The 16,514-nt window shown below is 41.3% G+C and overlaps 4 protein-coding genes across 12 annotated transcripts; all 4 read left to right on the top strand.

Moving 5' to 3' along the window:
• The first annotated feature begins 321 nt into the window (after positions 1-321).
• LOC121979204 (trihelix transcription factor ASIL2-like) lies at positions 322-4,384 on the top strand. Of its 5 annotated transcripts, none has more exons than XM_042531144.1 (4): positions 322-1,389; positions 2,571-3,454; positions 3,551-3,664; positions 3,763-4,384. In XM_042531144.1, exons 1-2 carry the CDS (start codon positions 519-521, stop codon positions 2,621-2,623), a joined length of 924 nt encoding a protein of 307 aa, XP_042387078.1. In that variant the 5' UTR covers positions 322-518; the 3' UTR covers positions 2,624-3,454; positions 3,551-3,664; positions 3,763-4,384. The 5 variants fall into 5 exon arrangements, with proteins under 5 accessions (XP_042387078.1, XP_042387080.1, XP_042387077.1 ...); XM_042531146.1 differs by having other exon boundaries at positions 322-1,436; positions 2,571-3,478; positions 3,763-4,383; XM_042531143.1 differs by having other exon boundaries at positions 2,571-3,478; positions 3,763-4,383.
• Positions 3,213-4,096, top strand: LOC121982645 (WRKY transcription factor 22-like). Its single transcript, XM_042535780.1, has 2 exons — positions 3,213-3,664; positions 3,763-4,096. The coding sequence occupies exons 1-2, from the start codon at positions 3,213-3,215 to the stop codon at positions 4,094-4,096; spliced, it is 786 nt and encodes a 261-aa protein (XP_042391714.1).
• Positions 4,385-9,496: 5,112 nt separating the features above from the next.
• LOC121979206 (interactor of constitutive active ROPs 4-like) lies at positions 9,497-11,685 on the top strand. 5 transcript variants are annotated; one of them, XM_042531150.1, is made up of 4 exons: positions 9,497-9,977; positions 10,052-10,220; positions 10,305-11,167; positions 11,550-11,685. In XM_042531150.1, exons 1-3 carry the CDS (start codon positions 9,964-9,966, stop codon positions 11,139-11,141), a joined length of 1,020 nt encoding a protein of 339 aa, XP_042387084.1. In that variant the 5' UTR covers positions 9,497-9,963; the 3' UTR covers positions 11,142-11,167; positions 11,550-11,685. The 5 variants fall into 5 exon arrangements, with proteins under 5 accessions (XP_042387084.1, XP_042387083.1, XP_042387085.1 ...); XM_042531149.1 differs by lacking the exon at positions 11,550-11,685 and having other exon boundaries at positions 9,497-9,706; positions 9,796-9,977; positions 10,305-11,292; XM_042531151.1 differs by lacking the exon at positions 11,550-11,685 and having other exon boundaries at positions 9,497-9,706; positions 9,799-9,977; positions 10,305-11,292.
• On the top strand, positions 11,580-16,385 carry LOC121979205 (sugar transporter ERD6-like 4). The gene is made up of 17 exons (XM_042531147.1): positions 11,580-11,870; positions 11,972-12,061; positions 12,160-12,219; positions 12,325-12,390; positions 12,472-12,537; positions 12,631-12,706; positions 12,990-13,054; positions 13,138-13,230; positions 13,364-13,444; positions 13,528-13,612; positions 13,881-13,927; positions 14,035-14,097; positions 14,185-14,244; positions 14,416-14,481; positions 14,570-14,629; positions 15,853-15,967; positions 16,068-16,385. The coding sequence occupies exons 1-17, from the start codon at positions 11,580-11,582 to the stop codon at positions 16,178-16,180; spliced, it is 1,497 nt and encodes a 498-aa protein (XP_042387081.1). The 3' UTR covers positions 16,181-16,385.
• Positions 16,386-16,514: the final 129 nt, after the last annotated feature.

A 16,514-nucleotide genomic window follows, 5' to 3' on the forward strand; every position in this document is an offset into this window, starting at 1 on the left:
ACAGAAGTAACAAATCTTTAAAAAATTATTTCTAATATTATTCAAATATTTCAATAATTTTTACTATTTTAATTGTTTTGTTACCTTTAAATTGAATTATCCTGAGAAAAAAAAAATTCAATAGACAATATTAAATTGAGACGACTAATTTAATTTTATAAAAAAAATTATCAATAATCAGAAAATCTAATATCACGTGATTATCCTTTGCACAATCGAATCGTCGGCCTAGGACTCCGAAAAATCAACGGCCATCCCCTGTCAGGCCCACCCACTTGATCTGCCTACAAAATTAACACGTGTCACAGTGGGCCTGGCCTTTTATCCGGTGAATTCCGAGTTCGCGTTATTCGCTTATCGCCGATTTCTTCTCCGTCGCTCTCCGCCGAGCCGAACCCTAATGTCGTCGGCGGTCATTAAATAACGACACGGTCTAATGAGGCGCCGACGCAAAGAGGGGAAACGAGGCGAACGAGAGAGATAAGAAGGGAACGGAGGAGTAGAGTTTGATCCTGTAGATGGAGAGGCGGGATGCTGCGCCGACGAGGCCGCCGAACCCGGGGCCGGGGGTGCCTTACCGAGAGGACTGCTGGAGCGAGGGGGAAACCTCCGTGCTTTTCGACGCCTGGGGTGATCGCTACATCGAATTCAACCGAGGGAACCTCCGGCAGAAGCAGTGGCAAGAAGTCGCCGACGCCGTTAACTCCCGACGCGGCGCCGGCCGCCGACCGTTGCGCACCGACGTCCAGTGCAAGAATCGGATCGACACGCTCAAGAAGAAATACAAGGTCGAGAAGTCCAAGGTTGCTGACGGCGGCGAGAGCCAGTGGCCCTTCTTCTCCCGCCTTGATGACCTCATTGGATCCGCCCTACCTCCGAGCTCCGAGAAGCAATCCATGTCTCCGCCACCTCTCGCTCATCCGATGCCTTCGCATCGAAAAGGCTCTGCCTTGCCCGTTGCCTCCGCCGTTCGACCAGCGGAGCCAAAGAAAAAGCCTGGGGTTGCTATTTCCGCAGCTGTAGACAACGCTTTCTTCAGGCGTGCTGCTGCTGCGGCGGCTGCCGCAGCTGCAGACGATGATGACGACGATGAGCAGGAGAAGGAAGATGATGGTTCAGATTCGTTATCAAGGTCGTCGTCAAGGTCTGGTAGAAGATTGAAAAGGGCGAGGGAAGAAGAGGGCAGCGGCGTTCGCGAACTGGCTAAGGCAATCATGAAGTTTGCTGAGATATATGAGAGAGTGGAGGAATCAAAGCAAAGACAGATGATTGAGCTGGAAAAACAGCGGATGGAGTTTGCTAAGGCGTTGATGTTCCAGAAGGTGCAGATCATCGTGGATTCGCAGATGCATCTTGCCAAAATTAAGCGTTCGAAGCGATCTGATACTGGTAAAAGAGTTGATCTTTCACTCCACCCTACCCTAGCCCATTTGTAGGTTAGTTTATTCTTCTTCTTGGCCAATGCCTACTTGTGGTACTGAATTATCTCTTCCTAATGTGAATTGGAACTGGAGCTTATATTCATGCCATGAATTCTGTCTGAATTTTCCTTTATTTGCTAAGTTGATTTGCACAGTTAGCATCATTAGCATCACTGGATTCTATGAGGTTTTGATGCACTGTTGTTGAAGGTTAAGATTCACTCAATTTTTATCTGATTAGGATTGGTTTACTGAGGTTTGGTTGTTGTAATTTAGTGTCACTTGTTGGATGTTTCATTGATTTAGTGGTCCATGATAAGTCCAATGCTAAATCAAAAAAATTTCACCAAATTTAAATTTGGTTTGATAATGTTAGCCATCCATATCCTAGTCAAATGGGAGATGCAAATTTTCCACTCAATAATTCTATGACTTGAATAAAAAGGACACAAACTCTAGAGGTTCTTACCTTCTGTATATGCATCTTTGAAGGTTAGTGTGTTCAATTGAAGGGCTTGCAACAAGTTAGTGAAACTTCCTGTACTATTGTTTCTTGAAATTTCTCTCCTTCAGTTGTGTTTTCCTTGTTTTTTGGTTGTGTGTGTGTTAGTGGATCAGAATTTGTTGCTACTTCTTGTGTACTTCCTTGATTGCTTTTGTTCTTCAACTTCATCCCATGTGAAGGATAAAAAAAGTCTACTCCTACGTTCCATAGTCATGATCCTGGTAATGAACTTATCTCAGCCAGTCCCCTCTCTCTCCCTTGATGCAATTTAAAGAGCTTGTCATGTTGCTTTTGAGCATTGTTGTGTTCTTGCTGCTCTAGATGAAGCTCAGAATCATCTGTCTCTGCCTATGTCTTCTATTGCGGCGAGGAAGGCAATGAATCTGTCATATTGGGACTTATTCTTGCGCCCCTTATGCAACACGCAGCAATCATATCACCATTCCAGTAGGGTGGGAATGGTTACTTCATAGTTGATACCTCCAATCAGAAATTAACTACTTTATTGTTTTCAAGATCTATAATCCCTAATTCTGTATAGCAGTGGCCCAGGTTAGCTAATCCTGGAACTGCTAATCTTGTCAGTCAGCATTTAATCCTTCTCTTGGATGTATCATTCATTCATGTGCTTGCCCTCTCTGCAGACAGTTATGTGGTGGACTTGGAAGATTCATCCAGAAACGTTTTAGCTTGTTGATCAGAAGCATATAGAGGGCCCGTAGTTCAGTAGCTTTAGGAACGTTTGAATTAATTTAGTAAACTTCTAGCAAGATTATTCAGTACCTGAGAGGATCTCTGAGATTTGAGAATGCTACTAGTTGCCCTGGATACAAAGTCCAAACCTTGATAAGGATATTGGAAGTGGGACATCCAATTACTTTTAATGCACGTGGAGTGTAGTGTGGGACTTCATTACCATGTAACGTAATATAGTGCTAATGGATAGGACAATGACTAATGAGGGCCGGAATAGATTTTGACATGAGCACGTGAATCGTGTGATTCCTTGACGGCTTCTTCTGCCTACTAATTAGGATTAAGGCACCGATATAGAAGGAGGTAACATTGAACATCAGCCGTTCGATCAGCATAACTTTTTGACTTGTACCTAGGGTCAACGCCAACTTGGCGGTAGGTTCTCATGATCCTTAGATTGTGTGAATCCATTATCCAGTCCCTGGCCCCACCAATGCGTCTAACAATCTGTCTCACCCATTATAAACACCCCCACCACTTCCCTCAGTTCCCTCCATTCGATTGAAGCTCTACTGGCTGACTCAGTTTCCATGCATGCTCCTCCCATGGACGACAACAACTGGGATCTATTCGCCGTGGTCAGAGCCGCCAGCTCCTTCGCCATTAGCGACTCCTTATCCAACTCCAAGGAGGAGGCTGTACGCGTTTCTAAAGACGAGGACGACGGCCTTTTCGGCTTCTGTGAGCTACAGGATCCCATAGAATTCCATCGACGAGCATTCAAACAGCAGCAAGTGATCTCTGATAGTCAGCAGAGCAGACGAGCCGAGAGGTTGATTACCCGTTCCAAACTAAGGTACAGATCGAGTCACTTTGCGACTCTCGCCTACCGTTCGGTAACTGTGGACGCCGGTGAACTTGATCGCAGGAAGAATCAGCAGAAGAAGGTGACCTGCCAAGTGCCGGCGGACGGCGCCCAGCCGGACCTGTGGGCATGGAGGAAGTACGGGCAGAAGCCCATCAAGGGCTCCCCTTATCCACGGTATAATGATTCTATGATTTGAAATTGATGATCGATTAATTTAGTTTTTGCTATCTTTGTTTGGATCGAAATTGATTGAGATTTTTGGGTGGAAACAGGGGATACTACAGGTGCAGCAGCTCGAAGGCGTGTGAGGCGAAGAAGCAGGTGGAGCGGAGCAGGGCGGATCCGGAGATGTTGCTCATCACTTACACGGCGGAGCACAACCACCCCGCCCCCGCCCATCGGAACTCGCTCGCCGGAACCGCTCGCCGGAAGCAAATCCTTCCGTCGACGATCTCGCCCGGCCAGGAACCGGCGAACGGCCGCGACGTGCACTTTTTGGAGGGCAGTGGGAACTTTGACGATCATTTCTATCGTTCGACGACGGCGCTGACTCTCTTCGATCCGCCGGCGCCGGATGACGGCCGCTCGTTGAGTTCCATCACTTGATTTGAATGATGTAGCCGTCGAGCAGGTTTAAGGATAACGAATTGTATGCCTCCGCAAGCTTTAAAACGATCTATGGCTGCGCAAGCAATCCGGCGTAAGATCGCAACGAAAAATAGTAAAATTCCGGTGGAGGTCAACTCGCTGAAACAGAGATTTTTAAATATTTAGGAAATGGGTTGGCAGATCTACCCATGAAATTGTTGTAGTTGCACTGTAGAACAAACCGGATTTGAGTTTGAACCTTATGTATCCTTTTTCGCTATCGAATTGCAAAAGGAATATGAAATTTCTCTAAACTACTGAAATATATAATTTTTAAAATTTCAGTTTTGACCGTGTGTAGCACCAATTTTATCTATTAATTGGTAAAAAGGTGGAACCGCCCTGGCCTCGATCCCACGAGATTCCAGAGGGAGTAAATCATGGTTTCGACCCCACGACTTCATTGGCAAACTACAGGTACCCAACCAGCTAATCCAGCTCGTGGGGGCAATTTTTTTTACCTATTAATGATATGATATATGAAAAAGTAAATTGAAAAATTATAATTAACTACTAAGGAAAATTATTCATTAGGCCCAAACCTATTGTAACAAGTCCTATCCCATTGAAACTAACTCAACCTTACCTCAGAGGCACTCTACATAAAGATCAAATGACAAAGGTGATTTCTTTGTTCCCAGTGTCCCCTCAATTCGTCCTTAGATCAACACGGTGAAAATAAATCATGAATGATTACTAACCATTAGTATAAGTGACCAAAATATCAAAGAAGGTATAGTCGAACACACTTGAATTTTAATCTCAAAATCTCATTTAATAATACCTCATATTTTAATTATCACACCGTCTCATAACACTATACATAAAGATCAAGTTAGTTCATAAGGCGATCAAGCGAGCGATTCATTAATGATTTTTAATAAATAGTTGAGGGATAATTAATCTTGTGCAACAGTAAAATAATATTATTGTAGGATTTAAAAGTCACATATTCAAATTTTAAAAATAACCTTTTACATACTAGTAAGATAAAACTCAACTTCCATGGAAATTTAGTGAACTCTTTTATTAAAATATTTCACATTGATATTTTATATATTTTTTATAACAATTATTTTTACAAGTCAATTATTCATAGATGATTTATAAATAACCTCTTATAAAAATAGAAGGATAAAATTACGTAATGAATGTTTCTTTGAAATCTCATATAACTAAAATTTTATGCATCGAACTGAATTTTTTAATTAATCATAGATGACCAACTTAGTTCTATAAAATACTTTTTTAATAATTCCAAGTAAATTTTGGAAATGCAGGCTTAAGTTGCTAATAAACTGTGATGATAAGGTCAAAGGCCCGACAAGGAAAGTGTAAGTGGAGATGCTATCCACTGTTTCTGCACGTGTTGTGTGGGCGTTCACTAGCTTCTTGTTAATGGTATATCGCCTATAGACATTGCATGTGGCGAATGGTGCACTTCTGATAGTGGAATTAGAGTAGAATCTTAGTTGGATACGATAATGAGATCGTGGGCTTAGATGGATTACGGATAGGATAATGAGAACATTCACATTTCACATGGCATCCCATTGGATTGGATATTTGGATTAGATTGGATGGGATTGGAGTGAGTCGGCAACGCGATATTATAGATGCAATGTCTTGGGTTCTTAGTTTAAGAGTGATAGTAAGTAATAATGTATAAAAGACATTGATAATGTAGGATCCATAAAAGAAAATTATAGGGAGATTTTTTGCTTGTGGAGAGAGTGGTGGGTTTTCATATTTTTCACATTTCATCGAGGTATCCTGACATGTATGGTTAGCATTTCAAAGGTCAATGCATAACTTTAACAAAAAAAAAAAAATTTATCAATGAATCCATTTACACCGATGAAAAAAATCAAAAAGGAATTGATTAACAACATACAATGAACTTTATTTCGACTATAGAAAAAGAAAAGGACTTTTCTAATCCTAGTAATAATTCAAATACTTATTACGATTTATCTTCCTTGTCCCAAGCATATGTATTTTACAAAATATTACAAACTCAATTATTTAACAACCATCACTTTAGATCTGTACTTCAATATCGCGGTACCCATCCTTTTAATCTCAGATGTGTCTATATCAATGGAATGAGTGACTCATTATTTCGATGAATTATTTCTTCGGATAGAAAGAGATTCTGGAAACACTTACTCGAAATCTTACTTATCAAACTCGAAATCTTACTTTTCAGAGTCAGAGTTCATTGTGGAAGAATCTTCTGAGGAATTGGCCATGATATATCTGATACATGCATAATATCTCTCAAAACGATTTTCATTTTATCCAATTTTATCATAAGTAATTCTTAAAATGAAAATAACACAAAAAAAAGAATGAATCGTTGGTCCTTAGTACGAACTTGAGTAAGGAGTAGTTCATTGTCTGTAGAGTTTTTCAAACAAACTATTAAAATAAGAAACAATTCCCTTTTTTGAGGTAACTACTTGTAACTCCCGAAAATTCTCAAAACTATTTTAGGAATATTCTATGATTTTTCTGGAATTTTTAGATATTTTTCCGGAATTTTCCGAGTAGCGGAAGTAGCAAAACTAATTAGAAGAATAAAAAGGCTTTAACGGGAATCGAACCCAGGACCTCTCGGGTCCGTTAAACCTTTAGTTAGCCTTAGTAACCGGTGAACCCAGCAGGGCCGTGCTGAGAGAAAGGAGAATCAAATATATTTATAATTGAGTTGGGCCAAAATACCCACTTAATATAAATGGGAAAACATAAGTTGGTTTGGTTTATTTTGTGTTGGTTCGGCAACTTCTCCTTCACCCTAACCTCACCGACGCCACCTCTCCCTCTCCTCCCTCTGTCGGCGCAAACCACAGGGAGACCTAGGGTTCTCTCCCTAGGGTTCCAAGGTCACTTTCCGGCGACGATTTCAGCACAAGGACGTTCCCCTCCGCGAGTAGAGCACGTGGACGCGTGCGAATCGTCGAGAAGTCGTCTCCACCGGAATTCCTAGCGATTAGATTTGTAAGAAATCTAGCACACAAGGTAAGAAACCCCTCACCTGCAGTATAAGTAGTTCCGTTTGGTTTTATACGCACTAGTTTAGCTATCTGTTGTTTTTATCGACGCATAGGGTGAATTTGACCCTCCTCGCAGATTTAGGGATTTAGTGAGTACTTCTAGATGGGCCGGACACGTATTCCCTCTTCAGTGGGGGTTCCTAGACGTTGTCGGGTGCCTAGAAGTGGTCTCCCTAATAGAGGGGAGAGTTGGGGCACACTAGGTGTTCGATAAAATAGCTAGTTAAGTTAAAATGCAAATTAGACATTTTAAATAGCTTAGTTAACTGCATTAGGAGCATTTAAATCAGTAAATCAGTTTATTATAGTTTATATGGGACTACGGTCCAATGGGTGGGCTCCCACAGTCGCCTCTAGGTTCAAACAACCTAGCTCTAGGTTCAGATAACCTAGAAACAACAAGTTAAAACAGTTAGCTATATTCAGTATTTTATTTTCAGTGACACTGTACTGGATCAGATATCCATTGGATTGGACTCCCACAGTCGTCCCTAGGTTTAGATAACCTAGTTAACCCTACTAAATTCGGGACTTGCAAAACCGGGTCTAGTTAGGGATGCGCGCACAGCAAGTACAGTATGATTATGTATTTTCACTTATTATGAATTAGTTTTCAAAGCTCAAATTAGTTATGTTAGTTGAGTTGGAATTCAGTATCAGTTTAGCTACAGTTTAGCCTATTATATGTTCAGTTCAGTGATCTTTATTGATTCATATGATTAGTTGCCATGCCATGTTCAGTATGCATGTTCAGTTATTTCAGTTTATGCTTGCAACCATAGTATGCCATGCCAGTACATGTTTTCAAATAGCATTCTTTAAAAGCATGTTTGCATCGTTGCATGTTTTAGTGAGGTAGTCGGTTTCTTACTAAGCTTTAAGCTTACAGATTCTATTTTCCTTATACTGCAGATAAAGGTAAGGGAAAAATGGACTAGCAGAGGAAGCTGGAGGCCAATGCAGAGATGGTGTGTGTGGGCAGGAACTTGGAGTAGAGATCTTAGGGAACCTTAGCAAGCTCTGTTTCAAACATTAGAACTTTTCAGTGTTTTTGTCATCTTGCACTTTAGTATGTTAATCGCTATGAATTAGTTAACTATGCACCTTATTATGCTTAGAACACCCCTTTTATGTTGTTAGAATGTTAGTTGTTGTCGTTGGAGTGTTTCCTAGTCATTTTAGTACTTGTAATGTGATTGAGGCACGAAACAGTGCTGAAATCAGACCTTTGGCACGGAATCAGAAACTCGAATCGATCAGCTGATCGATTCGAGAGTTTCCAATCGATCGAAGGATCGACTGGGCACTTGGATTCGCGAACAGTAGGCTTCTGGATCGATCGATCGATCGATCCAGCCAATTCCATCGCGGACAGAAGGCTCTGGGATCGATCACTGGATCGATTGATCAGTCTGGATCGATCAGCCGATCGATCCAGAATATTGCCCGAGCACAGTAGCGTGCTGGATCGATCACTGGATCGATCCAACTTATGTTCCGCATACAGTAGCCGGCTGGATCGATCACTGGATCGATCCGACTATTCCAATCGATCCGTGGATCGATTGGGAGGTCTGGTATCAGTGGGGGAGTGTCTAAGTTCAGTTCCTTGGCCATGGGGAAGGTAAAACATGTTATGAGTAGTTAGTTTACCTCCCTTAGCATGTATAGAACCAAGAAATGTCAGTAGTTTAGTAAAATTTTAATTAGTCCAGCTTCCGCATATGTCTTTAGTAATGGTCAGGGAATAGTTTAGCACAACATAACTGTAGCGATCGGCCTTACAACCTAGTTAATAGAAGACGAGTCGTTACACTACTTGAGCCGGATGAAAGGAAACCTTCATATCCGATTTTAAAGGGGAGAATCCAATCCTACAAGAATCTATCTCGATTTTTCTTTTGCTAGGCCCATAGCTAAAAAACCTACTTTAATTCATATAAAACTCTAAACATTAGAGATATCCTTAAATTAATTGTTACTTAGACATCTACAATAGCTAGAATTCTATATAAATTTGTGGTAGTCTTCAATATATCACTTCAATGTCATATTAAAAATATAAAAATGGACCTTTTATCAAACAAAATGGGTCTTTTATCTTTTTACGCAGTTTCATTGGCTCTATAGCAATTTTTAGGGTAAAGCCTCTCTTATTTATTTATTTATTTTTTTATCGTGCAACCATAAAATGAATCATATGAATTTAATTTTTTTTTTCTTTCTTACTTTCTAGAAAGTAAAGTGAAAAAAAACCCCAAAAAAAACCATGGCAATATACGACAGTGGTGCTCCCATACTTTGTGATTGTCTGCCGCTGTTTAGAGAGGTAGGACCCTGCAGCAGGGAGGTCACATGCAAATGTTCATCCGAAAGCAAGAAACTATGCCTTGAGCTTCACATGCTTTCACCTTCCTCCAGGCCGCTTGGTTCTTGTTTGAATGGATTTCCCTGATCCAACTACATCATTTCATTGAATGTAACGAAGATGGACGTAGAAGCTAAATCGAAGGTAACCAAAATAAACAGAAGATTTTGAGTTCTTGAGTGTTGAGTGGTGCCACTTCCTCATCCTGACTTCATCCTAATTTTTTGGGAAAGGAGATAAATCTTGGCAGCATGACTTCCAAGAACTTGAATTCCACTGTCGCATTGGCATTTAAATGCTGCTGCTCGTTCAATCTCTTTTCATTTCCTTGAGACAGAGCGTTTGAATTTTGAACTGCAGCAGCAGCAGCAGCAGCAGCTTACGCTTTACCCTTGAATCCGATGCCGAGGTCGAGGTAGGGTTTTTTTTTTCTGTTTGTTTGTCTGTTTGTGATGAGGCTTTTGTTTAGATCGGAGCGATGAAAGGCAGGCGTTTCCTTTCCATGGCGTCGAGGGGATCAGATGCGTCGCAGCGGCAGTCGCCGCGGGTGCCGCTCCACCTCAAGAGCACCGCCAGATCGGAGGCCAACGCCGTGCGCCGCCCCGCCGGCAAGGAACGCAGCCCCAAGGCGTCCCCTCGCGGCGGTGTCTTGCAAGAGGTAGTGTATCTTCGATCTCCTCCACCTCGTCCTCCGTCGGTGGGAACTAACTGATGTGATTTTGTGTGCGATTCGCTAAATTAGAGGAAGAGGGGCACGGAGCTGGTTGATCTGGAATCCAGGCTGAGTAAGGTGCAGGAGGAGCTCAAGAAGCTGCGGAATCGACTGGCCTCGGCGGAGGTCGCCAAGCTGGAAGCCGAGGAAGCTCTCGTCCGGGCCAAGAAGCGAATCCCGGCAGCCCCACCGGCCCCCGAAGAATCAGGCGAAGAAGATGAGGATAAGCGAGAGCGAGAGAGCAAATCCGAAGGAGAAGCAGTCACTTCGCCAGAGACGATGGATGTATTCGAAGTCGTAATCCCAGCTGAGTCCGTGCCGGAGGAGATGAAGACGATGGTCGCGAAGGAAGCCGTAGGAGAGGACGGAAAGGGAGATACATCGGTGGAAGATCTCAAAGCCAAACTGCTCGAGAAGGAGAAGGAGGCGGAGATCCTGCTCGAAGAGAACATGATCTTCAAGGCGCACGCCGCGGAGAAGGCAAAGCGGATCGCCAGCGCCGCGGAAGCGAAGGAGACGGAGCTGCTGGCGAAGCTGAGTTCCATGGAGGAGGAGATGCAAGAGAGCGAGGCGAGGGCGAGGCGGCTGGCGGAGCTGCTGGAGGCGGCCGAGGGCGCAAAATCGGCGCTGGAGGAGGAGATGAAGCGGCTGAGGGCGCAGACGGAGCAGTGGCGGAAGGCCGCGGAGGCCGCGGCGGCTGCTGTTCTGGCGGACGACGACGACGAAGTGGACAAGCACATCGCGGCCTGGGCATCGCCGCTGGCGATGGAGGAGGGCGACTGGAAGAGGAGGAAGGGAGCTGGGATTCGAATGTTCGGGGAACTCTGGAAGAAGAAGAAGAAGAAGAAGAAGGGGCAGCAGAAGTGAAGCTCCGATGGCTTTTTTGTTTCCTCGTATTCTCTCTCTCCCCTCTCTTTCGCTATTTCACCGCACGCCATCGTCCATGCGGCTGCACCGGCTAGTCAAACTTACCCCCGCATACTTTTTTTTAAAATGCAATTGCATTTTTGCCCTCGTACTCCCGGTTTTTCTCAAAATGCCCTCCACAATTTATGATTTTCTATTTACCCCTCAAATTTAGATTCTGCGGGAGGTTTATCAAGGGGGAATAATATGTAAATTAAATATACTAAACATCGGAGGATATTTTTAAAAATTAGAAAATGCAGGAGGAAGACTATGCGAGCGCGATCACAGTTGTGTCCTGTTTTGTTCCATACACGTCTCTTCTTCCTTCTCTCCATCGATTGAATCGTCTCAAATCCGTTCTCGTAGGAGAAGCAGGGGAGAGGCAGCTCCGCCACGATGAGCTTCAGAGGGGAGGAGAGTGGGAGCGGCGGTGAGGACGGTCGGGGCGACCTTAGGAAGCCGTTCCTCCACACCGGCAGCTGGTACCGGATGGGCACGGCCGGCATGGGGTCGCGGCAGTCCAGCCTGATGGCCTCCTCCGCCTCCGTCCTCCGCGACTCCTCCATCTCCGTCGTTCTATGTACCCTCATCGTCGCCCTAGGCCCCATCCAGTTCGGCTTCACGGGCGGCTACTCGTCCCCGACCCAGGACGACATCATTTCCGACCTCGGACTCTCGCTGTCCGAGGTCGCCTACTACTTCCCTCTTCCATCTCCGTTTCTTATTCTTCTTAGAATTTTCTCTTTCACGCGATTGGCTTGGTGACCGATGTACTTCGATGCTTTCAGTTCTCGATATTTGGCTCCCTATCAAACGTCGGTGCCATGGTGGGCGCGATCGCCAGCGGTCAAATTGCCGAATATATCGGGCGCAAGGGGGTGAGACGAATCCAAAACCTTGTTTTGACTTCCTTTTTCAAAGTGAACCTAGATTTCCCATTTGGATGACTGATCAATCGCCATTCTTGGTGTCGTAGTCGCTGATGATTGCTTCCATTCCTAACATCATTGGATGGCTGGCTATTTCCTTCGCCAGAGTTAGTTCGTTTTGCTGTTTGTCTGCTTAATCTCACTTACTATTATAAACCACATTTTGTTATTCTTCTCCAATTAATTTAGGCTTTTGGGATGTGTTTTTGAAGGACGCTTCGTTTTTGTATATGGGTCGGTTATTGGAAGGATTCGGCGTTGGAGTGATCTCCTATACAGTTTGTTATAGTTCTTATGGAAAAAATTTCTATGATGGAATTTGTGCATTCGAGTCTCCTGACTTCCTAACTATATATTAGGTGCCTGTATATATAGCAGAGATAGCTCCACAGAATTTAAGAGGGGCACTTGGCTCTGTGAATCAGGTAAGTTCAGGTCCTGAGCTGAACACATTCCTTATCGCAACAAGTTTGTTCTGCATCACATAAAGACCTAATTTTGGCCTCTGTCTTGTGTAGCTTTCTGTGACTATCGGCGTTTTTCTAGCTTATCTACTGGGTATGTTTGTTCATTGGAGATTACTTGCAGTTATAGGTAATAATTTTGGGCAGCTTGATCCCAGAATCTCGATTTCATTTTGTTTACCATTTGCAACTGCTAAAAATATGCACTTCTCTATAATATTCTTTTTAAGACCATGAATTTCTGAGATGTTTTGCACAGTTAAATTTGTTCTTGTATTTGATCACATATGAACTTTTGTCTTTGCCAAATTAATCTCAATTGATTGCGCATCCAGCATCTGGCGTCATTTCTAAATTAAATCATGGATCTGGCATTGGTGTAGATTGAACCAATTTTTACATATGCTTTTTAGGAATATTGCCATGTACCATCCTCATTCCCAGTCTTTTCTTCATTCCGGAATCGCCAAGGTGGTTGGTAAGGTTTCATCAGATAATTGTCTATATCAAGAAGAACCTAAAGTTACATATTTAGATTTATCTTTTCCTTTATTTGTGCAGGCAAAAATGGGCATGATGGAAGATTTTGAAGCTTCTTTACAAGTTTTGAGAGGTTTTGATACTGACATCACCGTTGAAGTGAATGAAATCAAGGTATGGACTGCCTATCTCTAATCTGTGATGTGCAAAAGTTTTACTAAATGCAGAAGTAAATCAGATACATAAATGATTCTTATTTGAATGCAGCCTTCCTCCTGTTGACTAAATTTAAATTCTTTTTATGCAGAGATCTGTGGCATCGTCAACAAGAAGAACAGCTATACGGTTTTCGCAACTGGGACAAAGAAGATACAAACTTCCTCTTATGGTGATACACTACAAAGACTTCTTTGTTCTTTTGTTAACAGGAGAAAATCACCTTGTTCTCATCATGAACTATGCAAAACACAGATAGGTATCGGTCTGCTTGTACTGCAGCAGATAAGTGGAATCAACGGGATCCTATTTTATGCCAGCAACATTTTCAAAGCTGCTGGTAAATGCCTTGAGAAACTTAAATCTGAAATGTTTTATTTCATTCATCAACAGTCAATCTTATTATATTTTTCATCCTGTCGAATTTACTCTAGAATCTTTTTAAATTGGAATTTTATACACTTTGAACTGTTAAGAGATAGGGGTTTCCATTTGTTAATATATGTGGATAAATTGATGTCAATCTGTAATGGTAAACCTCTAAACCTTCATTTGAGTCAGATAATTCAAACATGTCCAATTTTGTCTGGATTTTTATACTTGAACAGGGATTACAAATAGTGACCTTGCCACATGCGGTCTTGGAGCTATTCAGGTAGTCATTTTGAATCTCATTTCAAGATTTTAATATAATATTCTAAAGTTTCAGTGTCTCATCTTCTTACCCATCTTCTTACCAAAGGGACATCAACTATCTTTCAGGTGGTTGCTACTGGTGTTACCACATGGTTAACAGACAGAGCTGGTCGGAGAATTCTTCTTATAGTAAGCTTATGCAACATAAATTACCTTTTTTATGCATCTGTTTTATAAGTAGTAATAATGTACATGGAAAATCTTATCTGGTTGCAGATCTCCACTGCAGGAATGACACTAAGCCTTCTCCTAGTTTCTGTTGTTTTTTTTCTGGAGGTCAGTCTGGCAATAGTCAGTTTACTAAATTGATTCTAGTACAATGATTGTTTTGTGGCACAACTTGATGTTCCTTTTTAACGTGATCAGGCATCCTTTATACTTATCAAGGCATTCTTTGCTCAAGTTTATTTCAATAATTTTTTAGATTTTTGTAATTGTTGATAACAGGGAGTCTTTTCTCAAGAATCTTATCCATACCATGTAATGAGCATTCTTTCTTTGGTTGGACTTGTGGTATGTATATGTCAGCCGTGAGTTTGTCATTTTATGTTACAGAAGTCATTGTTTTGTAATCCCTAATCTGTTGTTTATCTTCTCATAGGCTTTTGTCATTTCCTTCTCTCTTGGGTTGGGAGCAATTCCATGGATTATTATGTCTGAGGTATGTGAGTTAAAGCAAATTAGTTTACTCTCTTCAGAAAGACTGCTGCAGGTTCCTGGTGTTCTTGTTGAATGTATGGTCGGTTAGCACATTTCTCTGAAAGTTTAAGAAAAACTTATTAACAAAATCAACGATGATTCATCAATTATCCACAAACTCATTATATAGGTGCTTGTGTAATATACTTAATGACTCTGGTCTCACAAGAATGCTTTAATAATGGGTATTAGCATGTATGTTCCTCCTGTATTTTGTTATAGTTAATTATTTCAATATAGAAATATAGATACTGAGGAAGAAGCCCAATTTATAATCTACATAACAAGTGTATTACATTTTATTTTCCAAGTATTCCACCGACGACTTCTTGAATGTCCTTGTGCTTATGTTAATTGTGTTATTTGTAGAGGACCTCAGATGACAATTGTCACAATACATAGGGTAGAGGTACAAGTAGGTTATGTGATTGAGACAAGTCACTGCAAATTTTGTTTTAACATAAAGATGAAATCCTACAAGTATAGAAAATTAAGAGTAAAAAAAAATAAAATTGAGACTTTATATGGGTTTTCTTTTACCTTGATGGATCTTATTGTGTTTTATTGTTGTTCATTTATTTACTTTTTTGCAAATTGTTGACCTTTACTGAAATTATTGAAGTTTTACTATAGAATATTGAGTCATTGAGGTGTCCAATTATGAATTTTATAGTAAACATTTTAATTGTGAAAACTAAGAAATTTGACTGTAGATTTCACTGTTTTATGAATTTTTGCTTGGTTGACATTTTGGATTTATGAGAAATCTTTTTGTGATTTTATGTTGTATGCGAAGTTCACACTGAGAAAATGATGAGCATTATTAGTCCTGAGTCTTACCCATGCGTGTTCACTTGGGAAGTTGAATCTCAATAAGCGTTGCGGTATTAAATTATATCTGCTTATGAGATTTTTCATATGTGATATTTTTCATAATCGTTGTGCATATCTATATCAATGTAATACTTGAAATGTGGTACAGAGAAAACTTAATCTTCATTCATGATACTGATCGTTTGGAATGTGACAATAACTTACATATTGAATCTGCATACAAATCATAGCCTCAAGGCCATTCCCTTGTAACATTCAAATTGCTATGTCCTATCAATTTGTTAGACTGACGATACTACTTAGCTAATATATTTTCATCCTCCCCCGTGTCTTATTTTATGCCTATTGCAGATACTTCCTGTTAACATAAAGAGTCTTGCGGGCAGTGTAGCAACACTTGCCAACTGGTTGACATCGTTTGCGGTAACAATGACTGCAAATTTGCTTTTGAGTTGGACCTCTGGAGGTTGAAATTCCGTCACCATGTGCTTCTCTCTGAAAATTGGCACCTATTTTTGTTGCATTAACACAGGATTTTTTTTCTTCTTCTCTTTTATCTTTGCCAGGTACCTTTTTGATTTATGCAGTTATGAGTGCCCTCGCCCTATTGTTTGTCATAATATGGGTTCCTGAGACCAAAGGAAGATCTCTTGAAGAAATACAATGGTCTTTTAGATGAGTTCTGTAAATGCTCATCAAGTGTGCTCTTTATATCTACTTGACTCGAGACCTCGCGGGTTCTCGAGTTTGTTCAGCCACGGGCAAAGTACCAAGATGATCAAACCTCGGCTATTGCTTGTACATGTTGTCTCTTGTAGTACATATATTTTTGTATCATGCTTGTTTAGCGAGTCCACTCAATTTTCATTTCCAGTTTTGCTAAATCGATATGGACATAAATAAACAGTACTGTGCTTTCACAAATTTATAGTCGAATAATGAACATTATCAATTCTTGGTGGCTTCAGAATTCACAAGTGCAAGGAATTTCTTGAGGTTGAAATTGTAAACAC

This window comes from Zingiber officinale, chromosome 5A, assembly GCF_018446385.1.
Source record: "Zingiber officinale cultivar Zhangliang chromosome 5A, Zo_v1.1, whole genome shotgun sequence".
In the NCBI taxonomy this organism is placed as follows: domain Eukaryota; kingdom Viridiplantae; phylum Streptophyta; class Magnoliopsida; order Zingiberales; family Zingiberaceae; genus Zingiber; species Zingiber officinale.